General features: G+C 38.3%; 2 protein-coding genes across 3 annotated transcripts in view; both read right to left on the bottom strand.

Moving 5' to 3' along the window:
• Window positions 1–11,551, bottom strand: part of LOC143767794 (formyl peptide receptor-related sequence 1-like) — a 23,492-nt gene extending 11,941 nt beyond the window's left edge. The window contains exon 1 of the mRNA XM_077256313.1: window positions 11,426–11,551. Within this exon, the coding sequence (XP_077112428.1) occupies window positions 11,426–11,551 (126 nt within the window). The remainder of the gene's footprint in view (window positions 1–11,425) is intronic.
• Window positions 10,299–19,083, bottom strand: LOC143770428 (formyl peptide receptor-related sequence 4-like). 2 transcript variants are annotated; one of them, XM_077260048.1, is made up of 3 exons: window positions 18,657–19,083; window positions 15,465–15,528; window positions 10,299–14,624 (listed from the first exon to the last, which is right to left on the bottom strand). In XM_077260048.1, exons 1-3 carry the CDS (start codon window positions 18,802–18,804, stop codon window positions 13,670–13,672), a joined length of 1,167 nt encoding a protein of 388 aa, XP_077116163.1. In that variant the 5' UTR covers window positions 18,805–19,083; the 3' UTR covers window positions 10,299–13,669. The 2 variants fall into 2 exon arrangements, with proteins under 2 accessions (XP_077116163.1, XP_077116164.1); XM_077260049.1 differs by having other exon boundaries at window positions 18,636–18,706.

The following is a 19,083-nucleotide window of genomic DNA, read 5'->3' as shown; positions in this document are numbered from 1 at the left end:
AGTCTTAGAAGATGTGCATAACTTTAATGAGAAAAAATATGAGTCTTGAATCCTCATTTAAAGCAAGTTATCACCTATCTAAAGTAGAGATGATACAGTTATATGAAAAAGTTTGGGCACCCCTATTAATCTTAAGCTTAATGTTTTATAAAAATTGTTTTTTTTGCAACAGCTATTTCAGTTTCATATATCTAATAACTGTTGGACACAGTAATGTTTCTGCCTTGAAATGAGGTTTATTGTACTAACAGAAAATGTGCAATCTGCATTCAAACAAAATTTGACAGGTGCATAAGTATGGGCACCTCACCAGAAAAGTGACATTAATATTTAGTAGATCCTCCTTTTGCAAAAATAACAGCCTCTAGTCGCTTCCTGTAGCTTTTAATGAGTTCCTGGATCCTGGATGAAGGTATTTTTGACCATTCCTCTTTACAAAATAATTCCAGTTCAGTTATGTTTGACGGTCGCCGAGCATGGACAGCCCTCTTCAAATGATCCCACAGATGTTCAATGATATTCAGGTCTGGGGACTGGAATGGCCATTCCAGAACAGTGTAATTGTTCCTCTGCATGAATGCCTGAGTAGATTTGGAGCGGTGTTTTGGATCCATCCCCTGCGTAACTTCAACTTTGTCACTGATTCATGAACATTATTGTCAAGAATCTGCTGATACTGAGAGGAATCCATGCGTCCCTCAACTTTAACAAGATTCCCGGTGCCGGCATTGGCCACACAGCCCCAAAGCATGATGGAACCTCCACCAAATTTTACTGTGGGTAGCAAGTGTTTTTCTTGGAATGTTGTGTTTTTTGGCCGCCATGCATAACGCCTTTTTTGTGTGACCAAACAACTCAATCTTGGTTTCATCAGTCCACAGGACCTTCTTCCAAAAAGAAATTGGCTTCTCCAAATGTGCTTTTGCATACCTCAGCCGACTCTGTTTGTGGCGTGCTTGCAGAAACGGCTTCTTTCGCATCACTCTCCCATACAGCTTCTCCTTGTGCAAATTGCGTTGTATAGTTGACCGATGCACAGTGACACCATCTGCAGCAAGTTGATGCTGCAGATCTCTGGAGGTGGTCTGAGGATTGTCCTTGACTGATCTCACCATTCTTCTTCTCTGCGGTTCTGATGTTTTTCTTGGCCTGCCACTTCTGGCATTAACAAGAACTGTACCTGTGTTCTTCCATTTCCTTACTATGTTCCTCACAGTGGAAATTGACAGGTTAAATCTCTGAGACAGCTTTTTGTATCCTTCCCCTGAACAGCTATGTTGAATAATCTTTGTTTTCAGATCATTTAACAGTTGTTTTGAGGAGCCCATGATGCCACTCTTCAGAGGAGATTCAAACAGGAGAACAACTTGCAAGTGGCCACTTTAAGTAGCTTTTTTCATGATTGCATACACCTGGCTATGAAGTTCAAAGCTCAATGAGGTTACAAAACCCAAAAAAGTGCTTTAGTAAGTCAGTAAAAAGTAGGTAGGAGTATTTAAAACAAGAAAATGATAAGGGTGCCCATACTTATGCACCTGTCAAATTTTGTTTGAATGCAGATTGCACATTTTCTGTCAGTACAATAAACCTCATTTCAAGGCAGAAACATTACTGTGTCCAACAGTTATTAGATATATGAAACTGAAATAGCTGTTGCAAAAAAAAACAATTTTTATAAAAGATTAAGCTTAAGATTAATAGGGGTGCCCAAACTTTTTCATATAACTGTAACTTGCTAGAAGTTTTATATATCCTTATGTGATGCAGGAACAATGCATGTCTTTGATGTTAATGATGTGAATTCAGTAGATTCCAAATTTTGGGAGAAATTCATAGAAAAATAGATTAGTTTAAAATCAAGTGATTCTCTCGAGCCAAGATATTACATGTTATACTTCGGGACACTGCATGTAAGGTTTTCTATAACACCGGGAAATACACAAGGTTCCTTATATAAAGAAACCAATAAAAATGTTGACCAAGATCCATATCACTGCCTCTTGATCATCTTGGGAGAATCTGAAACTTTAATATGGGAAGAGTTTGTTCATAATTAGAAAAAAAAAACTCTCTTCCTAAAACAGTGCCCCAACTGTGTGCAGGTGGTTTGTGGTATTGCACCTCCATCCTGATAGCAATATTATCACTGTGCCACACTGCCAGGCACAACTCATGGACAGATTTTCTGTATATGTAAGGTATCAGCCATGTTTGTAGGCAAACCCTTTAATTGTCCAAGAGTGATCTCTTACCTGATCCTTATGAAGAGATGGTGTTGTAGATTGTTCTCCGTCTCCTCCGGCTGAAGATGTTACCAAGTTACTGAGAATATATGTAGTATAATATTGTTTGCTCAGTTATTAGACTCTGATGGGAGTTTATCTCATGGCGGTACATCGTTATCTGAGTTAACATGACTTATTATGTGATTGGATGATCAGATACTGAAACGGCTGAAAACCTTATTGTGAATAAAGAGCTAAAAGATATAAAGGGAATGGACACAAAGTGAAACAAGAACAAAAATGTAAAAAAAGAAATGTCATCGCGCTATCATTTTTTTCAATGATTTTGTCAAATGATCTAATGTTTATAATCGAGGAAAATATCAATTGCGGAGGTCTGATTTCAAGGACTTCCGATTGCATAGTTCACCCAGAGATACTCTGAGTCAGTCTGGAGGTTTCTCAGTGAGAACACAAGAGCACTCAGCAGAGTGAGCACTCCTGTGCAAGTGAGAGTTGGCTAAGGCTACTTCCACACTAGCGTCAGACGACGCACGACGAATTGCGTCGTTGCGATGTACTGACGCTAGCAGTGAATGCGCCGCACAATGGGGCAGCGGATGCTGTTTTTCAACGCATCCGCTGCCCCATTGTGAGGTGCGGGGAGACGGGGGCGGAGTTCCAGCCACGCATGCGCGGTCGGAAAAGACGGGAACGACGCACCAAAAAAAATTACAAGCAACGTTTTTTGGTGGCAACGGTCCGACGCAACACGACGCAACCGTCGCATGACGGTTGCGACGTGTGGCAATGCGTCACACTGCGATAATATAGTGAGGGGGCACCATAGAATAAATGACAACTGGAATCCAACCTTGGCCTCAAAAGGAAGACATATGAAGAAAAGGAAGAAAAAGCAAGGCCAAATGAAGTGGGGATCACCAGACGGCATGGATTAGTGCAATAGATACATCTTTATTACAGTATAACACTGGACAAAAAAACACATCTAAAAACATCTAAAAACATTTTAAGAACAACAATGCCTATAATAGGGCATGTGCCTATAAATGCAAAGGGGAGAGAATGAAGACACATGGGTGTGCAAAGACGGCAAAAATACTCAGAGTCCTATATGGGCAGCATATTCAACATATTTAACAATGTATACACCGTATAGAAAAGTCACATGGAGCCTGTAAAAGTAACTTATTGAGAAGATAATAATTATATGGCATAGACAAAAAGTACATGCAATATATAAGTTACAAAGACAGGGTCTGGTATCAGTCCACAACGTGTGGCAAGCAATGAAAGTATATCCCTGAAAACCACTCAAACATGTCACCAGAACCCAATAGTTCAATGTTCAATACAACAAACCCACCAATGCACATATAAGATGTTACACTCCAAGTAGACCAGTCATTAAGATGCAAAGAATATGCACACTCAAGATCTCCCCACAGGCTCAGAAGCCAAGGGACATAATAACCCAATAAAGAATAGGCACACAAGGAATGAACAGACACCCGACGCGTGTCGCCACTAGCGTGGCTTCATCATACCCCTGATGAAGCCACGCTAGTGGCGACACGCGTCGGGTGTCTGTTCATTCCTTGTGTGCCTATTCTTTATTGGGTTATTATGTCCCTTGGCTTCTGAGCCTGTGGGGGGATCTTGAGTGTGCATATTCTTTGCATCTTAATGACTGGTCTACTTGGAGTGTAACATCTTATATGTGCATTGGTGGGTTTGTTGTATTGAACATTGAACTATTGGGTTCTGGTGACATGTTTGAGTGGTTTTCAGGGATATACTTTCATTGCTTGCCACACGTTGTGGACTGATACCAGACCCTGTCTTTGTAACTTATATATTGCATGTACTTTTTGTCTATGCCATATAATTATTATCTTCTCAATAAGTTACTTTTACAGGCTCCATGTGACTTTTCTATACGGTGTATACATTGTTAAATATGTTGAATATGCTGCCCATATAGGACTCTGAGTATTTTTGCCGTCTTTGCACACCCATGTGTCTTCATTCTCTCCCCTTTGCATTTATAGGCACATGCCCTATTATAGGCATTGTTGTTCTTAAAATGTTTTTAGATGTTTTTAGATGTGTTTTTTTGTCCAGTGTTATACTGTAATAAAGATGTATCTATTGCACTAATCCATGCCGTCTGGTGATCCCCACTTCATTTGGCCTTGCTTTTTCTTCCTTTTCTTCAAATGCGTCACACTGCGTCGCTAATGCAAGTCAATGGAGAAAAAACGCATCCTGCAAGCACTTTTGCAGGATGCGTTTTTTCTACAAAACGACGCATAGCGACGTGCAGTGCACAACGCTAGTGTGAAAGTAGCCTAAGATGGCTGTCAGAAGAAGAATTGTCAGAACCATCTAATGTGTATGGCCGACTAAAAGGTTCGTTACACAGGCTGACATGTAACCGTAGCATTTTTCTTGATGAACGAGCATTTCATTGACATCACTTGCTCATGGGGAAATAATAAACTGGACATAATTTGCAGCACTGCTCACACTACTCTCCTCCTTCTCCTTGTCATCAACTTACTCATAGCTATGTGGCAATTACAAGTTGTTGTTCTTTTCATCATCCTCTTCTACTGCATTCTGTACTCTTCCTCCAATTCCTCTAGAGGAAGTCCTCTAAATGTAAAGCCAGGATACATGCATCCAGTTGTCCATTTGTGTGAAAACTCAACACAAAAAGTCTCATTTTCCCCACAGTTGCTGCCGTTCAACATGTATTCTACTGCCTTTCAGAAATGATATAGTTCACTAAGCCTCGATGGAGGAAACCTAGCCAACATTATTTCCTAAAGAGCTCTATTCCTGCTTCCTACTTCGTATGGTGGTATAGACTGTGGGTTACTCATTGAAATTGGTGTTCTGCTCGAAGGTTAATTACAATATCAAGGGAAGCAATTATGGGCAGGCATTAAACTTGTCTTTCATGGTTTGATGAGTCAATTATTTTTAACATGGGTGATGCACAACTGCAAGTGGGTCACAAAGTGGCTGGTGACACCTCTACTCCAGGCAGAACTCATACATCTCCTCCACATCTTCCTCAAGGGAAAATGTCACTCCGTTACCTACCAGTAATGTCAGAAATATTGTGGCTGCCAAATTATTATTAGAGACATTAATGATGTCACCCCCCCCCCCCCTTATTTATAATCTAAAAAATGCTCACAAAGATTCAACGCAGAATGTACGAATAATGGCAACTTCCAAACTTATCCTGCACCCTTGGTCTCTCAGAGTATTGGTGCTTCCAATAGCTTTTACATTGACTGTAGTGTATGGACATATCCTTACTCTTTCACATTGTTTTTATAAATGTCATTAATATTTTCATTGTAATTTTTGTTGGCTGTAATAGGTAAAAAATGGCAGCTGTACACCAAATTTGTTAAAAAAAAACATTACAATGTCAAAAAATGAAAAAATGTTTGCACATACAGTTAGGTCCAAATATATTTGGACAGAGACAACATTTTTCTAATTTTGGTTATAGACATTACCACAATGAATTTTAAACAAAACAATTCAGATGCAGTTGAAGTTCAGACTTTCAGCTTTCATTTGATTGTATCCACATTAAAATTGGATGAAGTGTTTAGGAGTTTCAGCTCCTTAACATGTGCCACCCTGTTTTTAAAGGGACCAAAAGTAATTGGACAGATTCAATAATTTTAAATAAAATGTTAATTTTTAGCACTTGGTTGAAAACCCTTTGTTGGCAATGACTGCCTGAAGTCTTGAACTCATGGACATCACCAAACGCTGTGTTTCCTCCTTTTTGATGCTCTGCCGGGCCTTCATTGCGGTGGTTTTCAGTTGCTGTTTGTTTGTGGGCCTTTCTGTCTGAAGTTTAGTCTTTAACAAGTGAAATGCATGCTCAATTGGGTTGAGATCAGGTGACTGACTTGGCCATTCAAGAATATTCCACTTCTTTGCTTTAATAAACTCCTGGGTTGCTTTGGCTTTATGTTTTGGGTTATTGTCCATCTGTAGTATAATACGACGACCAATCAGTTGGGCTGCATTTGGCTGGATCTGAGCACACAGTATGTCTCTGAATACCTCAGAATTCATTCGGCTGCTTCTGTCCTGTGTCACATCATCAATAAACACTAGTGACCCAGTGCCACTGGCAGCCATGCATGCCCAAGCCATCACACTGCCTCCGCCATGTTTTACAGATGATGTGGTATGCTTTGGATCAAGAGCTGTACCACGCCTTCGCCATACTTTTCTTTTTCCATCATTCTGGTACAAGTTGATCTTGGTTTCATCTGTCCAAAGAATGTTCCTCCAGAACTGTGCTGGCTTTTTTAGATGTTTTTTAGCAAAGTCCAGTCTAGCCTTTTTATTCTTGATGCTTATGAGCGGCTTGCACCGTGCAGTGAACCCTCTGTATTTACTTTCATGCAGTCTTCTCTTTATGGTAGATTTGGATATTGATACCCCTACCTCCTGGAGAGTGTTGTTCACTTGGTTGGCTGTTGTGAATGGGTTTCTTTTCACCATGGAGATTATTCTGCGATCATCCACCACGATTGTCTTCTGTGGGCACCCAGGTCTTTTTGCATTGATGAGTTCACCAGTGCTTTCTTTCTTTCTCAGGATGTACCAAACTGTAGATTTTGCCACTCATAATATTGTAGCAAGTTCTCTGATAGGTTTTTTCTGTTTTCGCAGCTTAAGGATGGCTTGTTTCACCTGCATGGAGAGCTCCTTTGACCGCATGTTTACTTCACAGCAAAACCTTCCAAATGCAAGCACCACACCTCAGATCAACTCCAGGCCTTTTATCTGCTTAATTGAGAATGACATAACGAAGGGATTGCCCACACCTGTCCATGAAATAGCCTTGGAGTAAATTGTCCAATTACTTTTGGTCCCTTTAAAAACAGGGTGGCACATGTTAAGGAGCTGAAACTCCTAAACCCTTCATCCAATTTTAATGTGGATACAATCAAATGAAAGCTGAAAGTCTGAACTTCAACTGCATCTGAATTGTTTTGTTTAAAATTCATTGTGGTAATGTCTATAACCAAAATTAGAAAAATGTTGTCTCTGTCCAAATATATATGGACCTAACTGTACATCACCTCTCTGGACCCTCTGCTCCTCACAATCACCCATACAGGTCTTGCCACATCTTCTGATCACCATCGCTCATGTTGTAGGAACAGGGCCTCTCATGCTGAGCTGAGCCTTCTGGCCTTGATTAAGACTGGGAGGGTTCTGAGCATGCGCACGCAAGGTCATTGTACAAGCCATGATGCCATGTCCTTTTTAGAAGTTTAGCCCAAGCAGTGTCAATCTAAAGGTGCGATGAGGACTTGACAGGTAACGAGGATGTGTGGAAGAAATAGAATTGTGAGCGGTGAGGTGGTATAAGTAGAAAAGAGCATAATAAGGGGGCATTTAAATTTACAGAGAATACATTTCATTGTGAATCGAATACCATGGGAAAATCCATGTGAATGAGTGAATTCAAATTTTTCCTGATTCGCTGAGCTGTATTAATTCTTATACCATCAGTAACTGTATATATTTATATATGTGCATCATATACAGTACATCATATATAATCTATATCATGGTGGTTCAGTAGTTGGCATTCTAGTTGGTGTTCTAGTTTTAAATCCCACCAAGGACAACATCTGCAAGAAGTTTGTATGTTCTCTTTGTGCTTTGTAAGTTTCCTCCTAAAAACATGTGGATAACTAATTTAGATTGTAATGCCTTATGAGAACAGTGTAGGGGTGACGGGTGTCAATCAGATATTGATGACCTATCCTAATGATAGGCTAACATTGTAAAAGTAGTGTAGTGGACAACCTGTTTAACCTTACAATAAATGAAATAAAAAGTGATCACAAAGTTGTTTGTACCCAAAAATGGCACCACTGAATACCACAGCTTGTCAAGCGAAAAAAAAATCCCCATACAATTCTTTCTGCAAAAAAAGTAAAAACAATATTGAGGATCTCGGTAGATGGCAAAGCCACTCAAAATGATTTTTTGTGTAAGAGTAGGAAAAACATAAACTATGTAAACTGGATAGTGAGATCTGTGAATTTAAGATTATGTGTCAATAAAACACTATTTTTGTTGTTTCCTTTGCACATTCTACCTCTAAATAAGTGAAATAAAAAGTGATCAAAAAGTCATATATATCAGAAAATGGCCCCACTGAAAAATATATCTTGTTCTGTAAAAATAAACCCTCTCATACAGCTCTACTGACAGAAAATTGTAAAACTCAAGACTCTCAAAATATGTAGGCACAAACATAAACTATGTTTTTTCATTGCATTTATTGTACCAGAGTATTAAAATCTAAACAAAACTCTATATATTTGGTATCGTCCTAATTATGCTGACCAACAAAATAAATGCAGTACTTCATTTAATATAGGAATACAGGTTATAGAATGCTGAAAAAAGTACGACCTGTGTGTCTAATATCAGATGCCTTTTTGGTGATAAATCATCTTTTATCTCTTTATATAAATTATCTATTCCAGGATCTGGGAAGGACATTGCTTCAAAGATAACTCTGCCTCCAAAGATTATTATATATGAAGGAGGAGTTACCAGTGTGATGTGTGATAGCTACGCTCTGCCTCCAGAGCTTATTTTACTTGAATAGCAAATTTGGAAATAAAGGCATCTTATGGAACACATCAATTACATCATTGTTTTTTGCTCTCGGTATTAATTGTTGTGGATCTTTCCTATAATTGTACCCAGCATTTGATTTCTATAAAATCATATTTAGTTGCCTTGTGCAAATCCAGCACAATGTCATCACAACCAATGCAGATTGTTTGCATTTTCACAATTATTTCTGCATTTGGAAGAGGTGGAAACATTTGCAGCAAACGACTTCAAATACACCACTTAGAACTTGAAGTGTTTTAGATATTTCCCTATTCGAGTCCGAAAGGCTGAAATGATGATAATATTTTGACATTTATTTATAGAGTCCTCAGTATGTGCACACTACAGACCTTGATGTCCATTTTTAGTGCTATACACACGATTATAAAAGTTATGCTGCAATGTTCATAATATTATCATGTGTTTATACACTTTTCTGCTCTAGATTTTGAATATAAGGTATAAATACATTAGCACAGTAATCCTTAACATATGTTTGTTATTGTGTTATATTAACATTCTAACGTGTCTTTCTTTAGCAACTAGATGGATCCTATTGAGTCTTTATTTAGTTATATCAGCATATGCAAAGATTTTCCCCCATTTTCCAAATATATAATGTTAGGGAATTTACGTTGTGAGCCCCAACTCAATGAATGGGGCTGAGCTGCATTACTGACCATTGCTCACGGACACTTTATCCTTGAAAATACTATTGATATAGCCATTGTACAAAATTTGGTGCCGGAAGTAATTTTATTAGGAGATTCATGAAAAGTGCTTCTGCAAGTAAGCTGATAAAGAGTATGGTCTGCTTTTCTGGAAACATCATTATTGCTCTGTCTTTCTAGATTGAACTTCTCCTCATAGAGGACATTTCATTAGTTTAGTATGCTGAACTGGCCAAATTAAGGATTAGCAGCTGCTGATTTTGAAAAAATCTAGTTTATTTTTTATTTTTTTCTCCTCTCTGTAGCATAGATATTAGCTTTCAAAATAATAGATTTTAACTCATGCTTTGACAAAGGGGACATTAACAGAGATTTATCTTTTTTCCCCTTCAAGATGTTGTTGACCAATCAGAAGTATGCAGCAACATACAGGAGAAAAATAGAACACGCCCACCGAGAAAGTCATAACACACTGTTTCTACATGAGACTTGTAATGACATACAGTCCTGCTCTGCTCAATGATGTTACTGCTGTCAACTACTGGGTATAAAACAGCAGAAATATATGTCATTACAACCACCTCTAGAAGCTTTCATTTCACTGCAGTCAATGTGATTTTAAGGGGAAGGGTGTCATAACAAGAGATGAAATCTGCAGGAGGTGTTTGTAATGACACTAAGCTCTACTGTACTTTACACAGTAGCTGCCAGCAGTGAGATCATTAAAGAGAGCAGAGCTGTGTATCATTGCATATATTACATAGCAAATATATATTCTAATCTTCTCTGGAGGCATTATTTTTGGCAGTGTATACTTCTTCTCCTGCATGACATTGACCAATCATAAGCACGAGGAGTTACACAAGGAAAGTCATACAGGGTTAGAAGTCCACACCCCAAAAGAAAACTATCAGGTGAACTATGACATAAATGATAAATTGATTTTTAAAAGCTAATATCTCTGTAATTCATTTCTTCAGCCATTATTCATGCTCAAACCGGTGAAAGGACCTCTTTTCTGAAAAGAGTTATACAAATTCTTGAAACTGATAATATATTTTATTAATTGTTATGCATTGAAAAAAATGTTAATTTTAATAACGTTTACAAAAGCAAATATGTAGGTAGTCATATTAAATAAGCTATATTAGCCCCCCAACTAAACAAACAGTAAGCGTGCAAAGGCAATTTAAAGTTAATGAAAGCCATATCTTGCTTGCAACATTTTATTTGGGAATTGTAGAGAAATGCAGCCCTGATGTTGTAATTGCAAGTGCAGGGACCAGAGACTGCACTTGCAGCTTTCTTGCCTTATCACCTATTTCCCCACCCACCACCAATTGACAAGTATCTGTCCTATCAGCAGTCTGCCTCTCCTGCCTGAGATTCTGATCAGATGCCATTGTCGTCCAATGTTGTCTCATTAAGAGAGGGCAGAACAACTTTCAAGGTCACAAAGGCATCATCAAGTGCTTACTGAGAAAGCGCCGCCCCCTCTGGTGAGACAACGCTTGGAAATTATGGTATCGGCACATAATCCTGGGTACGGACGGTCGGTCACTGAGAGAAGAGTGAACTGCCTGTCGGATACTGGAGGAAGGCTAGGAGAGAGGAAGAGGAGTGGGAAGAGCAGTGTCTATCCCCTGCACAAACTAAATTTTATGAGCAAGATATGGATTTAATAAGCATTAAAGGGCCTTTACACACCCTTTAGTTGGTGCTCTAACACCCTGATTGTTCCCTTTAAACACAGGTCTACTACATCTTACAAACTCAACTCAGATTGTCTAACTATAAGAATAATGCAGTACTTACAAAATGGCAATTATCTACTTCTAGAGATGAGTGGATGGATTTGTGAGACTCTGATCCAGCATCCAGGTCAGTGGTACCTCTTAACTTGAAGGGAGTGCCATGAATCTCTTTCCTTTCTTTGTCCATGTTGACGCGTTTGACAATCCAGAGCCGGCGTAGGATCATCTGTGCATCATGTCGCACAGATGAGGTTGTGACAACACTGACAAATCAAATTCCACGCAAGGGATGCCAAAAGGTAAGAAATTTGTGGTGCCCCTGTATAGATGCAAAGTACCACTGACCTGGACACTGGAGTCCCTAAAATTGCTCAGCTCATCTCTTAGCTTACTTCATATTGACGAAACCATGATGGGATACAGCAAAAATGAGAACACTTCACTGTCCTTGTTCACTACACTTAATGAGATAACTCTGTTATCTTTTCCCAAGTCTCTACAGCAAAACTGGTAGATAAGCCTTAAAAAAGGTATACGGTGTATAGAGTTATATAAACACATGGTCAAAATTGTTGGTACCTCTCGTTTAATGACAGAAAAATTGACAATGGTCACAGAAATAATTTGAATTTGACAAAAGTAATAATAAATAAATGATCTCTGAAAATGAACAAATGAAAGTCAGACATTGCTTTTCCACCATGCTTTCACAGAATTTAAAAAAAAATAAAACTCATGAAATTTTAGGCCTGGACAGAAATGATGGTACACCTGAAAATTATGTGACAAAAGGGACATGATAAATCGCGGTGTGTCCACTAACTAGCAACACAGGTGTCTACAATCCTGGAACCCGTGAGTGGCCTTGTATGTAGTGCTGCAGATACTCACTGTGCTGTGTGGTGACATGGTGTGTATCACACTCAACATGGACCAAAGGAAGCGAAGGAAAGAGTTGTCTCAGGAGATTAGAAAGAAAATTATAGACAAACATGTTAAAGGTAAACGTTGTAAGGCATCTCCAATCAGCTTCATGTTTCTGTGACCTACAGTTGCACATATTATTCAGAAATTTAAGATCCATGGGACTGTAGCCAACCCCCAGGACATGGCCACAGGAGGAACATTGATGACAAATCAAAGAGACGGATAATACGAATGATAACAAAAGAGGCAGAAAAACTTCTAAACAGATTAAAGGTGAACTTCAAGCTCAAGGAACATCAATGTCAGATCGCAACATTCGTTGTATGAGCCAAAGTGGACTTCATGAGAGATGACCAAGGAGGACACCATTGTTGAAAAAAAATTATTAAAAAAACAGACTGGAATTTGCCAAACTACATGTTGACAAGCTACAAAGCTTCTGGGAGAATGTCCTATGGACAAACGAGACAAAAATGGATCTTTTTGGCAAGGCACATCAGCTCTATGTTCACAGATGGAGATCTGAAGAATATCAAGAAAAGAACACTGTCCCTACTATGAAACATGGAGGAGCCTGTTATGTTCTGGGGCTGCTTTGCTCCATCTGGCACAGGGTGTCTAGAATCTGTGCAGGGTGCAATGAAATCTCAAGACTTTCACGGGATTCTAGAGAGAAATGTGCTGCCCAGTGTCAGAAAGCTTGGTCTCAGTCGCAAATCATGGGTCTTGCAACAGGATAATGACCCAAAACACACAGCTAAAAACACCCAAGAATGGATAATAGGAGAAACCTAGACTATTTTTAAGTGGCTTTCTATGAGCCCTGACCTAAATCCTAGTGAGCATCTTTGGATAAGAGATGAAACATGCCATCTGGAAAAGGCAACCTTCAAAAACAAGACAACTCGAGCAGTTTGCTCTTGGGGAGTGGGCCAAAATACCTGTCGAGAGGAGCAGAAGTCTTATTGACAGTTACAGGAATCGTTTGATTGCGGTGATTGCCTCAAAATGTTGTGCATTAAAATATTAAGTTAAGGGAACCATCATTTCTGTCCAGGCCGATTTAATGAGTTTTATTTTTTTTTTTATTCTGTGGACGCATGGTTGAAAAGCAAAGCCTGACTTTCATTTGTTACTTATCATAGATTTTTTTTAGTTATTATTACTTTTGTCAGATTCAAGTTATTTATGTGACGATTGTGGATTTTTCTGTCATTAAACGAGGGGGACCAACAATTTTAACCTTGTGTATATTTTCAAACACAGAATATGATTTGCAGCTTTTTCATAATACAATCAAATTTAATTTTAACATTAAATGATACATTCTTTTAAAACATGGAAAACTAAGTTTTGAACTTGTGTGATGTGAATAGGTTCAAAAATCCTCTTGCTTTTCGCATGGGTCATTAGGGTGTTCGTTTAAAGCATTTTCGAGTCTGGAAGGGATGGATCTGAAGAAGTTTTGTTTAAAACCTTGACCCATAAAAACATAAATGATTGGATTAATGCAACTGTTAAGACAAGCCAGAGTGGCAACAATAGTAGTTACTGTAAAGAATTGAATGCCAGATTCATAATTATAATACAGAGGTGTTAGTGGCCAGATGTAATATGGAAACCAACAGATGAAGAAACACAAGATAACAGCGGTGATGATCCTGGAGGTCCTCTGAGATCTCTGGGATCTTTTACATTTTTTAACTTTGAAAAAGATGGTGACATAACAGATCAGGATGATGAGAAAAGGGATCAGAAACATTATAAAGAATCTGATCATATGAATGGTGTGTTGTGTATCAATATAAGATAAATCATCACCTTGGGTATCAGTTAGACACCACTCATATACATCAAGGTTATAAACTTTATAGCAGTAAAACATGAAACCAGTCAAGACCAAACACAATACCCAAATGACTCCCACAGTGATTCTAGCTTTCTTACAAGTTCTATGAACTTTTGCCCAAATTGGCCACATAACAGATACCCAGCGGTCAATACTCATGGCCGTCAAGAGAAGAACACTGGCGCTCATGTTTAGCGTAAACAGAATCATGCTGAATATGCAAAAAAGTATTGGTAGCTGTAAAAAAAAGTAGTAAACCCAGTCTACAATTCTCAGAGGAATAGATGCACAACACAGGAAGTCCGCGATGGCCAGGTTGAGGAACCACACGGCACTGATTGTCTTCTTCATCCTGAATCCAGCAATCCAGATGACTAATCCATTACCGATAATCCCAAGAATAAAAATGATGGAGTAGAAAGTAATTGACATCTTCTGCAAAACATGCTCACAACCGAGGCAGAAAGTTGAGTCATAATCTGACCTTGTAAATCAAGATAAGGAAGAAGTTAGGATAATGAAATATAAATATTTTATTATTTAATATATTGAGGATAGGGAGAAAAAAACACATTGCTAAAGTGAGGTCACGACGTGATGTTAGGTCACTACAGCATATTCCACCATTCCATAACCGAAGAACTAAGTGCTCATTATACTGTATCTCTGTTCTGAATTTTTTGACTAGTTATATGAAATTTTCCATATCTTTGCATTTTTCATGATGAGACTTGACCCTTCATGATTTTTAGACAAAGATTGAATATCATAAACATTTAAAAGGATTATCTAGAGAAAACATGGTTGCACTTATCCACAGGGTAGATGATAATTTAATGATCAATGAGGGCCATACTGCTGAGACCTACACTGATAGGCAAAACTGTGAATTTTTAGCCACAAAGAAGCACTTTTGTCCCTGTTACAAAATGGAGTATCAGAACATATGACTGTCCGCCGCACCATTGTCGTAAAAAGCTTAGCAGCACTTATCAATTCAACGGAGAATGAACAGAACATCAGTCGAGAATTTGCCCTGCCACTCCATTATAACGAGAATAAAAGTTCTACATTTTGCTGATCAGTGCGGGATCCACCAGTTGGTCTCCCACCAACAAACAATTTATCACCTATCCTGTGGGTAGGAGCAAACTCGTTTTCACCTGACAATCCCATGAAGAGAAGATTCTGCCGCAAAATATAAATTCTGCATGTGAAAAAAATAGCATCTCCTGAAGTTTTGGGTAAAGACTCAGACGTAAAAGTGAATAAAGCCTACACTGATTTTTCGTAGAGTAATATAACATGAGGAAGATAAACCTACAGGTTATCGTAATCCAGAAGTGTATCAAATAAACTCAGGTTGAATTCGATGCCATCCATTGTACCTGAAAGAAACATAAATAAAAATAATAGTTATAAAATAATAAAATAAGAAATTGTCGTTTTATTAAACACATCTAGTTTCATTGTACAAAATGTGTGTATTCTATTATCTAGTTATTTCTGTTATTTATGATTCAGAGGTAGCTATTAGTGATGAGTGCTTGGTTAAGGCGCTATTCGAGCATGCTCTTGTGCAAACCGAATGTCTCGGCCTGCTTGAAAAATTAAAAATGTGTTTGCGTCCCCGCGGCTACGTGTTTCGCGGCTGTTGGACAGCCACAACACATGCAGGGATTGACTTACAAATAGGAGGTCCATGCATGTGTTGTGGCTGTCGAACAACCGCGAGACATACAGCTGCGGGGACTCCAATATATTTTTCGAGCACATTGAAGTGGTCTTCTTTTGTCCGGTATGGCTTTTTCTTCTGTGCTTTGCAGTGTCTGTTTCTGAATCAACTCCTGGCATGTTCAGTTCTGAATAGGCACCGACTGGCCATGACGATGTGCATAACCCAACATCGAGATGACATGGAACCTCGACAGTGCCAAAGATGGTAAGTGCTGGAGTAATACTGTATATAACATTTGAAGGAAGACGAGGCTTTCTAGACCAAAGAAGACCACCTGATTGAAGCATGACAGGTGAGTTCAATGTATGTGTAATTTTTTATTCATTTCATTCTACCTATGTTTATCTGTGCAGATAATAGTTATATAAATATATGACAAACTAATATACAATACAGATTTGAAAAGAAATGCTCTGAAGTGTCGAATGTATTTAGGTTTCTCCAAATATAACCGGATTGGGCTGAATAGACGTTACCCTTAAATCATGAATGCACTGGATATAAGGAATGGATATAAGTGATATAAGGAATGGAAACGCAGAGGCGTTATAAAAAGGAGGAGAACCCAATAGATTGACTAAGACCATTAGGAACCATGGTGCCTAGAATTGTTATCCATTTACATCCCTTTTGTATATATATATAGTGGGAGAAGTAAGTATTGAACACGTCACTAATATTCTAAGTAAGTACATTTCTAAAGGTGCTATTGACATGAAATTCTCACCAGATGTTGAGGACAACCCATCCAATTCACACAGGCAAATAAGTAAAACCATAGATGTACATAAATTAAGATATGTGTATTAATGAAAAATGACACAGGAGAAAAGTATTGAACAAAATTACTGAAATGTATTTAATACTTCATACAAAAGCCTTAGTTGGTGAAGACATCTTCAAGATGTCTCCTGTATGGAGCAACTAGTTGCAGGCATTGCCCAGGTATGACTTTGGCATATTCTTCCACACAAGTAGCAGGATTGCTTTCTAACTACTGATAGATTTCAGCTGGTGTCATGACTTTCCATGGCTTTTAGCACCTCTATTTCTTCATGTGTTCAACAATATGTGTTCAATAATATTTCCATTTAATTTCTCATTATTACACATAACTTAATTTATGGACAACTATGGTTTGATTTCTTTGGCTGTGTGGGTTGGATGGGTTGCTACTGACATTTGGTATTTCATGTCAATTATACCTTTAGAAATGTGTTTGCTTAGAAAATTGTATTTACTTAGAATTTACTTAGAATTGTATTTAATATATATAGTATACAGTGACTTGCAAAAAGTATTCACTCTTCTTGGCATTTTACCTATTTTGTTACATTACAACCTGTGTTAAACGTTTTTAGTAATCCAATTTGTGTGTGATGTGTCAGCACTAAATTGTCTAAGTTAGTGAAGTGAGGAGAAAATAGGCTTACATTAAATTTAAAGGATCAAACAGCTAAATATTGGCATATGCATGTGCATTTACCCCATTTACAATGAAGCAATGAAGCCACTAAAAATTTCTGATGCGAGCAATTACCTTCATACGTCACATGCTAAGTGAAAAGATGTCCCCCTGTGTGCAATCTAAGTCATGGTATGTCACAGCATACACACTTTTTCTCAAAGGCCACAGACGCTGCAACACCATTAAACAGGAGGCAACACTAACAAAACATCACGATGAATACCAAGGAGATCTCCAAACAAGTTGGGACAAAGTTGTTGAGACACACAAGTAAGGGCTGGGTTACAAATAAATATCCCAATCTCTGATGATCCCCAGAACACTATCAAATCCATTGTCATCAAATGGAAAGAACATGGTACCACAACACACCTGCCAAGAGAGGGCCGCCCTCCAAAACTCTCAGCCTGGGCAAGGTGGACATTAATCAGAGAGGCAGCACGAGACCAAAGGTAATCCCGAAGGAGCTGCAGAGTTCTAGGGCAGAGACTAGAGTGTCTGTCTATTCGACCACAGCAACTTGTACACTCCATAGAGGTGGTGTTCATGGAAGAGTGGGCAGAAAAAAAGCTTTTGCTTAAACACAAAACTTGTAAGGCTTGAGTTTGCCAAAAGACATGCGGGAGACTCCCCACATGTATGGAGGAAGGTGCTGTAGTCAGATGATACCAAAAATTGAACTTTTGCCACCAAGGTAAGTACTATGTCTGGTGCCAAACTAAATCAGCTCATCACTCCATCACTCCAAGAACACTGTGAAACATAGTGGTGGCAGCATCATGCTGTGGGGATATTTTTCGGCAGCAAGGAAAGGGAAAATGGAAAGATGGGTAGTGCAAAATTCAGGTATATTCTTGAGCAAAACCTGTTTCAGCCTGTCAATGTTTTGAGGTTGGGACGGAGGTTCACCTTCCAACAACACAATAATTCAAAACATACTCCTAGAGCAACATTCGAGTGGTTTAAGGGGAGATGTGAAAATGTTTTGAAGTGGTGGAGCCAAAGCTGAGACCTTAATCCAATTGAGAATCTGCGGTCAGACGTGAAGATTATTGTTCACCGGTAGAAACCATCTAGCTGGAGCAATTTTACGTTGAGGAATGGTCCAAAATTCTGGTGTCAAGATGTGGAAAGCTCATAGACACTTTTGGAGAAACTTCAACAGAATCTTCAGAAATATATTTACTTAGAAAATTGGTAGTATGTTTTATATTGATTTCACTATATTATTATATATGTACAATTATTTTAATTTAATTTATAACTATAGAAATTCACCATTGTCTTACCTTTAAATTTCTTCTACTTACATGAAAAAGAAGATTTGGCATTCACTCTTTTGCTTCCTCTACGATAGTCTGCTTCAGAAGAACAGGAAATTATTGCAACATGCTTGTTCCGTCTTATTGCTTTCATGAGCATGTATTCTGGGAGATTATGAAGTGGAACATGATTCATTGGATGATTAGATGTATAATCAGTTAAAATATAAGAAATGTCAGTTTAAAAACAGACGTGTCTGACCTTTCAATGTAAAACTTATACATAATTCTAAAAAAGTAAAGTAGAAAACTAATTGTCATAAGCGATTTCAATTTAGGTTAGTGGAAAGCCAATGCAATAACTGGCAACAATTTTAATATCTTCATTTAATAAAAATTAAGTCTTAGCTCGAAATAATTCTGCCTAGTTCCGTCCACTTTGTGTCTCATTTCTGTGTAGTTTGCTGTCTGTTGT

Source organism: Ranitomeya variabilis, chromosome 4 (assembly GCF_051348905.1).
Source record: "Ranitomeya variabilis isolate aRanVar5 chromosome 4, aRanVar5.hap1, whole genome shotgun sequence".
Taxonomy (NCBI): domain Eukaryota; kingdom Metazoa; phylum Chordata; class Amphibia; order Anura; family Dendrobatidae; genus Ranitomeya; species Ranitomeya variabilis.
This window is presented reverse-complemented; position numbering and strand designations above follow the sequence as displayed.